The following is a 12,430-nucleotide window of genomic DNA, read 5'->3' as shown; positions in this document are numbered from 1 at the left end:
GAGATGCAAATTGAAACATCATTTATTATTAATTCTCTCCCCAAATGCCCATATGAGCTGGAGCCAGGAACCAGGAACTTCATCCTGGTAAAATTGGCAGGAATCTTACGTACTCAAACTATCATTTGTTGCTTCCCTGTTGTAGTAGCAGGAAGCTGGATGGAAAATAGAAGATGTATTTAAGAAGAATTATTTTTCATGACAGCATTATGTTGAAAGATTCAAAATTACTTCTTGGAATAAATTTATATAGTAAGTCCTCTTTTGGGAAGGAGGAGGGATGTTCCAAGACTTTAGGCCTGGCACTGACTTAAACTGAACCTGTTCTTTTCCTGTACCTGTATGCCTGTAGTTATTTATGGGTGAGGCAAAGTAAGAGATTAACAGCAATAACTAAAAATAAGAATGTTTATAATATTTGTAAAAAAAAATCTTCTATGTCTGTGATCTCCCTTTATGAGATAAGAGAGTCAAATCTCATAGTTGAGATGGATGCTAACACACTAATGGGTAGATAGCATGTATGTTTTGGATATATTGGACAAAGACATGATTTGTATCTTGCACAGGTAGCAGCAGTATGGTGTGAGATTTTATTAAGCTAGTCAAAACAACCTTAATTTAAGACTCTCAATTTTTTTTTATTTCTGGGATTTTCCAATTAATATTTTTGGACTGTATTTGAAAATCTGTAACTGAAACCACAGAAAATGAAGTTGTGGATCAGGGAGACTACTGTAAAGTTTCATTTGTTTTTTTTCACTCCTACTTTATCCTGCAAGAAATCATTTTTCTCTTTTTTTCTGTTTTTGAATATTTATTTTGAAAAAGCTCCAGAGAGAAGTAGAGAAAGACAAATCTAATATTTGCTGGTTCACTCAAGAGATGGCCACGGTGACCAATGTTGGGCCAGTCCAAAGCCAGGAGCTTCATCTGGGTCTCCCATGTGATGGCAGGGACCTAAATACATGGGTCATTTATCACTGCTTTTCCTAGGTGGATTAGGTAGGAGATGGAAAGTGGAGCAGCCAGAAGATGACCTGGTGCCCATGTGGGATGCCTGCTGTTGCAGGCTGACACTTTACATGTAAGCCACAATGCTGCCCCTAGAAATAATTCTTTTTTAAGATATAGACCTTATGCTTGTTTAATATTACTTTAGATTGCAATCCTACTCATATTTTGGGTGCTGTGAGAATCCCAGTCTTTATGGTTTAGCTTCCTAGGACCATTCTATCCTGTACCAAATCTTTATGATAAGAAGAGGGATTATAAGGTTATAGTTGAATGAATTAGTAAAATTATTTGGGTATGTGTGATAATATTGTGCTATTTTTCCAAATCATTACTTTTTTTTCCCTCCATTGTAGATAACCATCCAAAAGGAGCTATGAAGAAGTTGATTCACGCAGCAAAGGTTTGCATTGTTACGTAACTAATAAAGATCACCAGGGAAGAAATAAAGCATGGGTGAAACTCTACATCTTTACAACTATTTTATAAGTTAATTCTATTGTTTCTGTATAAGTAGTTCAGAGATAATGGACATTTTTTCATTATTTTTTGCTTTTTCATGTTAATTTTAGAAATTTATAAAGTTAAGGTTTAGAATTTACCAAAAGTTTTTAGGTTCTGTACTTATTTTTTAAAGATAAGGAATATATTTAAAATTTTTACTATGTTTTGTATGTCTTATGGTACGTGTTTTTTTTTTTTTTTCTTCTGCTTTTGGAATTTCCTTATTCTCCCATCCAAGTACTAACCAGGCCCGACCCTGCTTAGCTTCCAAGGTCAGAGGAGATCAGACGCATTCAGGGTGGTATGGCCGTAGATGAAATTTCCTTATTCTTAAGGAGTGAATGCTAGGCTTATTTCTTCTGGTTTATTGCCTCTATTTTCTTTTCTTTCTTTTTTTTTTTAAAGAATTATTTATTTCTATTGGGAAGGTGGATATACAGAGAGGAGGAGAGACAGAGAGGAAGATCTTCCATCCAATGGCTCACTCCCCAAGTGACCGCAATGGCCAGTGCTGCGTCGATCCGAAGCTGGGAACCAGGAACCTCTTCTGGATCTCCCACGCGGGTGCAGGGTCCCAAAGCTCTGGGCCATCATCGACTGCTTTCCCAGGCCACAAGCAGGGAGCTGGAAGGAAAGTGGAGCCACCAGGACCAGAATTGGCACCCATATGGGATCCCAGGGCATTCAAAGCGAGGACCCTAGCCGCTAGGCCACCTTGCCAGGCCCTATTACCTCTATTTTCTACCCTGTTAGTTGGACCCTGATCATTGCAGATGAAGCTCTAGTTATTACTAGTTTAAAAGCTGCTTTAAAAGGGGGGAAAAAAAAAAGAAAAAAAGACTGCTTCAGTGAAAGTTTGGATTGAAAGTTAATATAATGAAAATAGATACTAGTGAATCTTCCAGTAAAGAAAGCATTTGCTGCTTCTCTTTCTCTCTCTCTCTCTTTTTTTTTCCCCTTATAGTTTTATGTATTTGACAGGTTGGGGCTGGGGAGAAGAGAATGAAAGAGACAGAGATCTCACATCGAATGGCTCAATGCCCAAATGCTTTCAGCAGTGGCCAGGCCTGTTGAACCCAATCTAGGTCTCCCACATGGGTCACCAGAACTCACCTACAGGAGCTAGTGCTGCTGCATCCCAGGGTGCACATCAGTAGAAAGCTGGAGGAGCAGCAGAGCCAGGACTTGGACCCAGGCACACCACTATGGAATGTGTTCACTGCTACACCAGACTGTTGCCTCTCATTCCTGTTTCAAGACTATTTTAACAACAGTTGGTGACTTTTGTAGCTTTTAGAAGTAATAAAATGTGATAAAATTGCTTCAGAAGAGTTAGGGATGGTATATTATATTGACTAATGTTGCTGTTTCTCTTTTTCCATTCTTTAAAGTTAAATGCTTATTTAAAATCCCTAGAAGGGGAAAGAAACCAAATCTACACTCAGTTATCTGATGCAGATAAAGCAAAAGAAGACCTTACAGGTAAGTAATACTTAATCATTACATCTCCTTATAGAGAATGGTACCATTAATTGAACCAACTTTGGGAAGTGTGAATTGGTTCTTAAAAAGTTTTGGTTTTGTTGACTACATGTGAAAAATTAGTCTTGATTTTTTTTTTTTTTTTTTTGCTGTTGATAAAAGATATAGCAGTTTCTTTTGCATTTAAGTTACATTATGACAGTGAAATCATTACTTTTTAAAAGATTTGTTTATTTGAAGGAGACAGTCTTCCATCTGCTGTTTCATTCTCCAGATGGCAGCAACAGCCAGAAATGGCCCAGTCTAAAGTTGGTCCCAAAAGCTTTTTCCAGGTCTCCTGCCTGGGTGCAGGGGCCCAAGTACTTCATCCAACTTTGACTTTTTTGTTTAAAAAATTTATTTATTTTTATTGCAAAGTCAGATATATGCAGAGAGGAGGAGAGACAGAGAGGAAGATGTATCTGATGATTCACTCCCCAAGTGAATGCAACGACCAGTGCTGCGCCAATCCAAAACCAGGAGCTCTTCTGGGTCTCCCACATGGTGCAGGGTCCTAAGGCTTTGGGCCATCCTCGACTGCTTTCCCAGGCCACAAGCAGGGAGCTGGATGGGAAGTGGAGCTGCTGGGATTAGAACTGGTACCCATATGGGATCCTGGTGCGTTTAAGGGACCCAGGTTTGGTTTTTTCTGTTGGGTCCCTTGGAACCCAAGTTTTAGTTTTTTCAGGCATATTAGCAGGGATCTGGATCAGAATTAGAGCAGCTGGGACTTGAACCAGGCCCATGTGGTATATTGGTGTTGCAGATTGATGATGGCTTAAGCCATTATGTCACAGCATTAGCTCCATGAAATTATTTTACAAATATGTAAAACTAAATGTATCTTTGAGTTGCACCATTACATATAGTCTGGTGTTAGATTTTTAAAAAATGATACATTGACATCTTAAAAAAATTTGTCACTTACAAAATTGACTTTTACCTGTGAGGTATTATCTTATTATGGCTTGCTTCTGTAATGTAATTGCAAAGTATATTAGCACCTACAGGAATGATGCTGACTGTAGAAATGAAATTCTTCATTGAAAGCATTTCTATTTATTTTGAAAATAGTGTTTGTCTTTAAAAAGTAAGCAGTTAGCTGTGTTTGTTTTAAGTTGGTAAAAATAGCTTCTCATTTAAAAATGCACCATCTATAATTTTGTCAATGAAGACTAGAAGACTACACATGTCAGTAGTAATCATTTTTGAATGAAGGATTGTGGAGAGATTTTGACATTTTTGCTTATATCTGTATTTTTTAAAAAGATTATTTTTATTGGAAAGGCAGATTTACAGACAGATCTTCCATATGTAGTTCGTTCTGTAAATGGCCGTAACAGCTGGAGCTGAGCTGATTCGAAGCCAGGAGCTCCCCTAGGGTCTTGGGCTGTCCGCTGAGTTCCCAGCAGCTTCAAGCAGGGAGCAGTAAGGGAAGTGGAGCAAACAGGACATGAACATGTTCCCATTTGGGATTCTTGCACTTGCAGGCTGAGGATTAGTCAACTAAGCCATTGTGCTGGCCCCAACTTTCTATAATAAAACACTGTTTTAGAAATAATGTCCAATATTAATTTAGCAAACGATTTTTTCTGGTAGTCACATAAAGCAGTGGTGTAAGTAGTTTGTAAATGTATTTTAAAAGTTTTGTGAAAAGACACATATAAATGGTTTACTGTGCATTTAATCATTTATTGTTAATATTTTTACTTAAACATTCCTTCGCATTTTCATTTATTTAATGATTGTTTTAGAATAATTATATGCCATTACATGTAATTGCTAAAGATTATTGTTTTTATCTCCCCTCTTTAGGAAAAATGCATTTTTTTAAAGTTTGTGGCAGTAGTTCATACACGTTTGGAAAATACACCTTTCATTCATTCTATCATCAAATAATGCACTAATTATAAAGCTTTCGCAGTTATTTAGAATTAGTAATTTTCATTTTTATAGGTGATTATTTTAGGTGAATTAGCTAAAATCAGGTTAAAGTTGATACCTTTTCTCTCCAGTCTTAGTTTGATGTAAGCTTGTAGGACATTTGAGCTTTTGTTAGCAAAAAAATCTGGATTTCTTGCTTGATCAATAATCTTTGTCAAAATTTTGGCTTAAAAGAGAGTGCTGGTCAGAACTTTACTATTATTGAGAGGCAAAAGTTTCACTAGATAAGAAAATTTTGATTCTTAAGGAATAATTTAAAGGAGTGTTGAAGCAAAATACCTACCTTTAAAAAACTTTTTTAGCTTCTTGGTTGAATACTAGATACTAGATTACACTGGAAGCTTTTGAGAATCCTATCTGTAATAGTAGTAAGAAATATTTAACATAGTACCTATAGGTCTTTAGAGTCTTGGGACACATTAGATTTTCTGCTGTTGGAGACATTTTGTTATTAATTTATTCTTTTTAGTAACTTTTATCCTCAAATGTTAGTGTGTAACCCAAAATACTTGCTCATTTAATTATGACCTAAAATTTTCTATAGAACATATTAAAAATCTCCAGACTGAACAAGCATCTTTACAGTCAGAAAATGAAGAGTTTGAAAATGAAATCCAGAAGCTTCAGCAGAAACTTACAGTAATGACCGAACTGTATCAAGAAAATGAAATGAAGCTTCACAGGTAACAAAAATTACATTGATAACTCCACTGGATGGCAAGTAAAATAGCTGTAAAGGCATAAGCATATATTGCACATTCAGCTGCTGTGATTACTGAACGTTTTCAATTTATAATTGGATCTGTTCATTTTAAAGATATTATTTGACCTTGTAACACTTTCTTCAAGAAAAATTGTTCAAAGTAATATTTGAATTTCTTTTTTTCTTTTTTTTTTTTTTTTTAGAGATCTATTTATTTTTATTACAAAGTCACATATACAGAAAGGAGGAGAGACAGAGAGGAAGATCTTCTGCCCAGTGATTCACTCCCCAAGTGAATGCAACAGCCAGTACTGTGCCAATCCAAAGCTGGGAACCAGGAACCTCTTCCAGGTCTCCCACGCAGGTGCAGGGTCCCAAAGCTTTGGGGCGTCCTCGACTGCTTTCCCAGGCCACATGCAGGGAGCTGGATGGGAAGTGGAGCTGCCGGGATTAGAACCGGCGCCCATATGGGATCCCGGCGCGTTCAAGGCGAGGACTTTAGCTGCTGCTAGGCCATGCCGCCTGGCCCCATTTTCATTTTTCTTAAATGGAGATTATGGTAGCCTTTTTGTAGAACTGTTTTAGTCATTAGGTGAGATCAGTATATGCAAAGAATAAATCCAATTTCTGGTATAATCTAAGGGCTCCATAGGTTACTTACCATTGTAAGTATTATTTTCAATTTTAATTTTCAAAGTATAGTTCCATAGATTCAGGGATTTCCCCTTCCAGCCCCCCCATCTGTTTTCTCTTATATTATTACAATAATATAGTCCTGCAACAACAGTCAAAATTCCATCATTCCATTGTAACTATTAAAAACCTGGAGAAACAGACAAGATAATAATAATACTAATATAATTTACTCTGGGTATAGTTTGATATTTTTTCTTGGCGAACTGTCTTGGCAGTGTAGTCACAAATTTTTTTTTAAAAAAAAGATTTAATGTTTTTTTGGAAATTTAGAGAGAGAGCTTCCATCTGCTGGTTGACTCCTCAGATGTCTGCAATAGCCAAGGCTGGGCCAATCTGAAGTCAGAAACCAGGAACTTCATCTGGGTTTCCCACATGGTTAACCGCTAGTTTAAAATTACTGAAACAGTTTATTAGTGGGTGACTTCTTGTCTAACAAATGTAGTGCTGCTTTACATAGGAAATCTTGATGAATGTTATATATTCATGTAATTATTTACACAATCTTTTATGATAAATTTACTATAATTTATTTTTATGATAAATTTGTATACAGAACTCCAGATTGTTGTGTTAGTAATATTATATTAGACATAGTACGTTACAGTTTGAATTTATAATGTTGAGTTCTAAAATAGGAATATTTGTATAGACTTTTTTTCTATGTGGTGTTTGTAGTAGTAATTATAGAAATTTTTATGGGAAGCACCAGTTTTGATACAGTTGAAACAATATTATTATTTTAATTATTCATTATTTTAAGACGTGTATTAAATATAACACTTTTGTTTTAAGGAAATTGACAGCAGAGGAAAATTGCCGGCTAGAGAAAGAGGAAAAACTTTCCAAAGTGGATGAAAAACTCAACTGTGCCACAGAAGAACTGGAGTCATATCGGTATTAAATGCCCTTTTCCTCTGTGGGTTGGAGAGTATCTAAAAATTCATTTGCCGAAAAATAATGAATCAGCCAAAAATAAGTAGAATATTTTTGGCATTTTTAAAAATAAAATTCAATAAAATGCTATTATGAAATTATAGAAAGTCTGAAAAAGAATAATGATTTTCATTCTGGATGTGTGATGTTAAATGTTCCCATATTTGAATATGGGTCAGTCATATATTTATATCAAGGAATTTATGATTAGATCCTGATTTCAAGGTCTTTATTCTTTGGCTCAAAAGGGGAAGTATATGTAGAATACTAGTGAATTTAGCAGATATGCAAAGAAAATTAATATGGCTCATAATTAACATTCCTTAGAGTGCTTTTAAGAATGTAAGTCTGGTTTTTACGTTGAGTAATTGCTTACTTGGCCCAAGGATATAACAGGAAAAGTAAGAATGGGTTTTTTTTAAAAGAAGAAATTAGGCTGTTAGTCTTTTAAAGATTTATTTACTTAAGAGACAGAATTACAGAGACAAAAAGAGGAGAATGAGGGTGAGAGAATGAATCTTTTATCTGCTGATTCATTCTCCAAATGGCCACAACAGTTGGGGCTGGTTCAGTCTGAAGCCAGGAGCCGTGAGTTTCTTCTGGAGCTCCTGTGTGGGTATAAGGGCCCAAACTCTTAGGCCCTCCCCCTGCTTTCCCAGACACATTGTCAGAGAGCTGGACTGTATGTGGGGCAGCTGGAACTTGAACTGGTCCCCAGTGGGATGCTGAGGATGCAGGTGGCAGCTTTAGTCTACTGCATCTCAGTGCTGGCTCCATCTTGTTAGCTTTGTAAAGGGGATGAGTAACTTTTTTGGGGGGTGAGTTGGGGAATGTAGGGAATGTCTGTAATTTGCTGTGGTCATATTAAGATTGCAGATCATACTTGTTAAAACACACATATATATGCAGTTCTGGAGTTACTATTCTAATAAATAGAAAGCTCAATATTTTAAAAGTAGAGTATGGTCTATTACTGTGATTAGATATTAATAGTGGAATAATTATTTGTTGTCCATAGAAGGAGAGCCAAAGATCTTGAAGAAGAATTGGAGAGAACCATTCAATCTTACCAAGGACAGGTATGTGAGGGTGTGTGTGTGTGTGCGTGTGCATGTCAGCACTTGTGCCTGTGCGTTTATATTGGATTGAAAGAGAAATATAATTCCTTGGCTAGTTGTATATATAGCCTTCTTCAGGTATTATATGTGTTTTAGAAATTCTCACATTTTCAGGGATTCAAAGATTCTAAGAAATCGTAATGTTACTGTGTCTCTAGATTTTATCATCAATGGAGTCTCATATTCAGGCAGCCTAGTTACCTGTTAGTTGATAGCTCCTGTTGTGGTTCATTATTGACAACAGAACATAAAGTCTAAGTGTGCTAATTAAAATTTTTAGTTGCTTTTACGTATATGTACACAATAGACCATGTATGTATGAAAATTTGCATTGAAATGGTGTAACTTCAGAGATGCTCGGAGTGTTTTAATTTTGTGAGTTATTTCCTAAGTTAATGATAGATGTGCTTTCTATTTATGAAGAAAAATAGTCTTTAATTTTGTTTTTCAGCTTATTTCTTATGAGAAAAAAGCACATGACAATTGGGTAAGTTTTAAATTTTCTTAAAGCTTTTTTTAAAGATCAAATTGTGTCTTTTCTTTCAGGAGATAACACTGCATTTAAATTAGATGAAAAAGAGTAATATATAAAAAATGTTATTTCAGTTACATCAATAGTGGAATTATGTTCCTTGTGAGGACTAAATACATTACAGTGTTGTGCTATTCACACTGTTGGCTTTCAGTATATCGCTTCTTCAATAGGAGCCTGTCCTCTCCCGAGAGATTGAAGGACCCGATACAGTCATGTTCATAGATTTACAATTCTGGGTATTGAATTGCCACTTGTTAGTTGTGATGACTTAAAAGTTGTCAAAACAGTGGGATTGGAATAAGTGCTAATGAAGGTTCCTTCCAGGTGTAAAATTCAGTTTTGTTAGGTGATTTCCAGTCTTGAATTACTTGGTACACAGTAAGACAAGGGGCATCCTGAGAAATAGTTGTCTGCACTGCAGAGGAACTGATGAGGAAGTGATGAGGATGGATTTTGACCTGTTAGAAGGAAGGGCAAATGTGGAACTCTTGGCAATAGCTGTCTATTGGGAGGTGGAAGTAGTTGGCCCTATAGGTAAATATGGTGGCTCTGGCATCAACCACCATATTTGTCTTGGTTGCTATTCTGTCTTTATGATTTTCTGCAATTTTACCTATAAAATATAGACTGCAATAATACTTATTTCTTGGATTATTGTGATGATTAAATAAGATAATTCCTGGAGGTTTGTTGAGTGCGTGACACTAACTGCTGTTACCATTGTTACACTGAAGACTGGGATGCTAGGAATGTTGGAGTATAGGATGGGAGAGTAGGTATATGTCCTTCCCTGCTTCTATGATTCTGGGCGTTTTGATTTTCAAAGTTCAAATGAAGATTTGTCACTGAATTAGCGAGGATTGTTGATAGAGTTTTCCTCACCACTCTTCTTGATTTTCTAAATATGCATGCGTATTAATTTTGAAAGATAGTATATTTAATTCCTTGATGTTTTAGCCTCTGTATTGAACAGTATTATGCACATATTACTCACTAAATCTACTTAATAACTGTAAAGTAGATATTATAATTGCAGATTTTATGTATGAAAAAACAGACCAATGCTACATGATTAAAGAGTAAGGGTAGAGATTGAAATACTGTCTTTTCGTCTAAGTCTTGCACATTTTCTATTACTGTATACTGAATTTCTTGCTTAGTAAATGACATTAAATTGAAACACAGGAGATGTGTCCTCTAGATCTCAGTGAAATGGTATTTTTCAGATTTTAAAGAAGCATGTGTCCCAGGCACTCTGAGTTGTGAGACCCAATGACAGCCCTTACAGCGATCATTCTTATTTGTTCTTACAATGAGATGTAAAAATTATGTTAGGGAATATTTCTTTTTTCTTAACACACCTTGCAGAATGCTCTATATATTGTGAGTGCTCAGTATTTGAATACAGTGTCTTACAGTATAATTATTGACTGAAATCATAGTCTGGCTTAACCTTTGAGAATAAGCCATAGTGTCTAAACTAGGGTGCACAGTTTGTGTAGCATAGTATACCTGGTCCTGTGGGATGCCTGCTTTGAGTCCCCACTCCTGTGTTTCTGATGCAGCTTCCTGTTCATGTGCATGTAAGGATACAGTGGATGATGGCTCAAGTACTTGGGTCCCTGCCAGTCATGTGGAAGACACAGATTGAATTGTGGGCTCTGCTTTGGCCTGGCCTGACTCCTGGCTTTGTGGCAATTAAGGAGTGAACAAATTCATAGAAAATCTCTTTTTGTGTCTTTGCTTTTCAAATAAAATGAATAAAAGAAGTCTTAACTATTTGTCGTTAGTTTTGTATATATTTATTTTTGCCAGTATGTCTTTAATATTGGTAGCTTATTACCTGTGATATTTTTCTGCCTTCTACTTAACAAGCAAATGTGTTACATTAAATGTAGAAAACATTGAGAAATAATTTTGGTTTCACCTTGTTAACAGCTCAGTAAATGCTTTATTTTATTTTTAAGATTTACTTTTAATTGGAAAGACAGATATGCAGAGAGAAGGAGATACAGAAAGAAAGATCTTCTAGACGTCTGCTGGTTCACTCTCCAAATGGCTGCAATGACTGAAGCTGAGCCAATCTGAAGCCAGGGGCCAGGAGCTTCTTCTGAGTCTTCTGTGGGGTGCAGGAGGGCTATCCTCGCCTGCTTTCTCTGGCTACAAGTAGGGTGTTGAATGGGAAGTGGAGCAGCCAGGACATGAACTGGTGGCTGTATGGGACCCCAGGAATGCAAGGCAAGGATTTAGTCACTGAGCCATCACACTGGGCCCGTAATTGGTTTATTTTACTAAGATTATTTTTAGTTTAATTTTTTTAGTAGAATTGTTTACATCATTACTGTTGGAAAAACATGTACACATGTAATTATTTTAGCTAGTAAGGTCTACAAATCATTCAGCTATGGTTTTGGTGAATATTTATGAAATTTATTCTTTAAGCTTTCTATCATATAGTAGTTTTAAGTAAACAAATTGATTCTGTATATCCTTTTATTTGTAAAAAGTTGCAGACTAAGCTAAGTTCTTTTTACTTGTGAAAAAATTATAAACTAAGCCTACATTTATATGATCAACCTAGTAGATTATTAGTTTGGCCCCAGTCCAGTGTTTCATAAAACTGCTACACAAAATTTTTGGAATCCTCAGAATGAGTTTAACCCTTCCACATGAATGTTTTTGGTTATTACATTTTCTTGATACTTATTGTGTTGTATAAGCTTTGTTCTCTATGGCATGTCCTTTGATTTTTAGCATTTTATTAAATAAAAATGGGGTATAATTTATATACAATGCTGTGCCCTTAAAGGAAGTACAACATGTACTGATCATACCAGTTATTTTAAGAAAAAAGCCTTTACCCACATGCTGTGAAACTATTTTAGACCTTTATGATTTCACAGAATTATAGTGTTTTCTCTGTAGATGATTGCCTGTTGCCAAAGCTGCCATGCATATTGCCTCGGAGTCTCTGTTTCCATTAGCTGAAGCTTGTACCTCCTGACATAGCTCTCAGCACATTACTTGGCTAATCAAATAATCCTCACTCTCACCTCTAGAGAGCAGCATTTATTGGCAAGTGCATGCGTCAATTCCAGTTTTCATCTGTGTATCTGAGACTCATTTCTCTTTGCAGTAATTCCTAAATTTAAAATGTTTTGTTCAGAATTTATTGAAATGGATGTGTATGTTAACTGTGATATTTAAATGTTCTCATTGTGATGTTTATGCTTATTTTCATCTAATTTTTTACATATTTAAAAATATATTATCATCTTTAAGTTGGCAGCTCGAACTGCTGAAAGACATCTTAATGACTTAAAGAAAGAAAATTCCTATAATAGGCAAAAGTAAGTATTTTATTGGTAACTATTAACATTCTATTTTTACCGTATAAACTAGGTACTATTTTTAGAAGGATAAAGTTTCCAGTGAAACTAGTGTATTTCAGTGTGAAATCTC

At 35.7% G+C, this 12,430-nt stretch overlaps 1 protein-coding gene across 16 annotated transcripts in view; it reads left to right on the top strand.

Annotated features, from left to right (window-relative positions):
- The window catches only part of MIA2 (MIA SH3 domain ER export factor 2), a 67,828-nt gene that overhangs the window by 42,948 nt on the left and 12,450 nt on the right, over positions 1-12,430 (top strand). For all 16 annotated transcript variants that reach the window (XM_040968515.1, XM_040968527.1, XM_040968529.1 and 13 more), the window contains 7 exons: positions 1,371-1,417; positions 2,910-3,000; positions 5,528-5,666; positions 7,175-7,276; positions 8,334-8,394; positions 8,885-8,920; positions 12,251-12,318. In XM_040968515.1, the coding sequence (XP_040824449.1) occupies positions 1,371-1,417; positions 2,910-3,000; positions 5,528-5,666; positions 7,175-7,276; positions 8,334-8,394; positions 8,885-8,920; positions 12,251-12,318 (544 nt within the window). The remainder of the gene's footprint in view (positions 1-1,370; positions 1,418-2,909; positions 3,001-5,527; positions 5,667-7,174; positions 7,277-8,333; positions 8,395-8,884; positions 8,921-12,250; positions 12,319-12,430) is intronic.

This window comes from Ochotona curzoniae, unplaced genomic scaffold (genome assembly GCF_017591425.1).
Source record: "Ochotona curzoniae isolate NIBS_2020 unplaced genomic scaffold, NIBS_Ocur_1.0 scaffold_4701, whole genome shotgun sequence".
Lineage (NCBI taxonomy): Eukaryota > Metazoa > Chordata > Mammalia > Lagomorpha > Ochotonidae > Ochotona > Ochotona curzoniae.
This window is presented reverse-complemented; position numbering and strand designations above follow the sequence as displayed.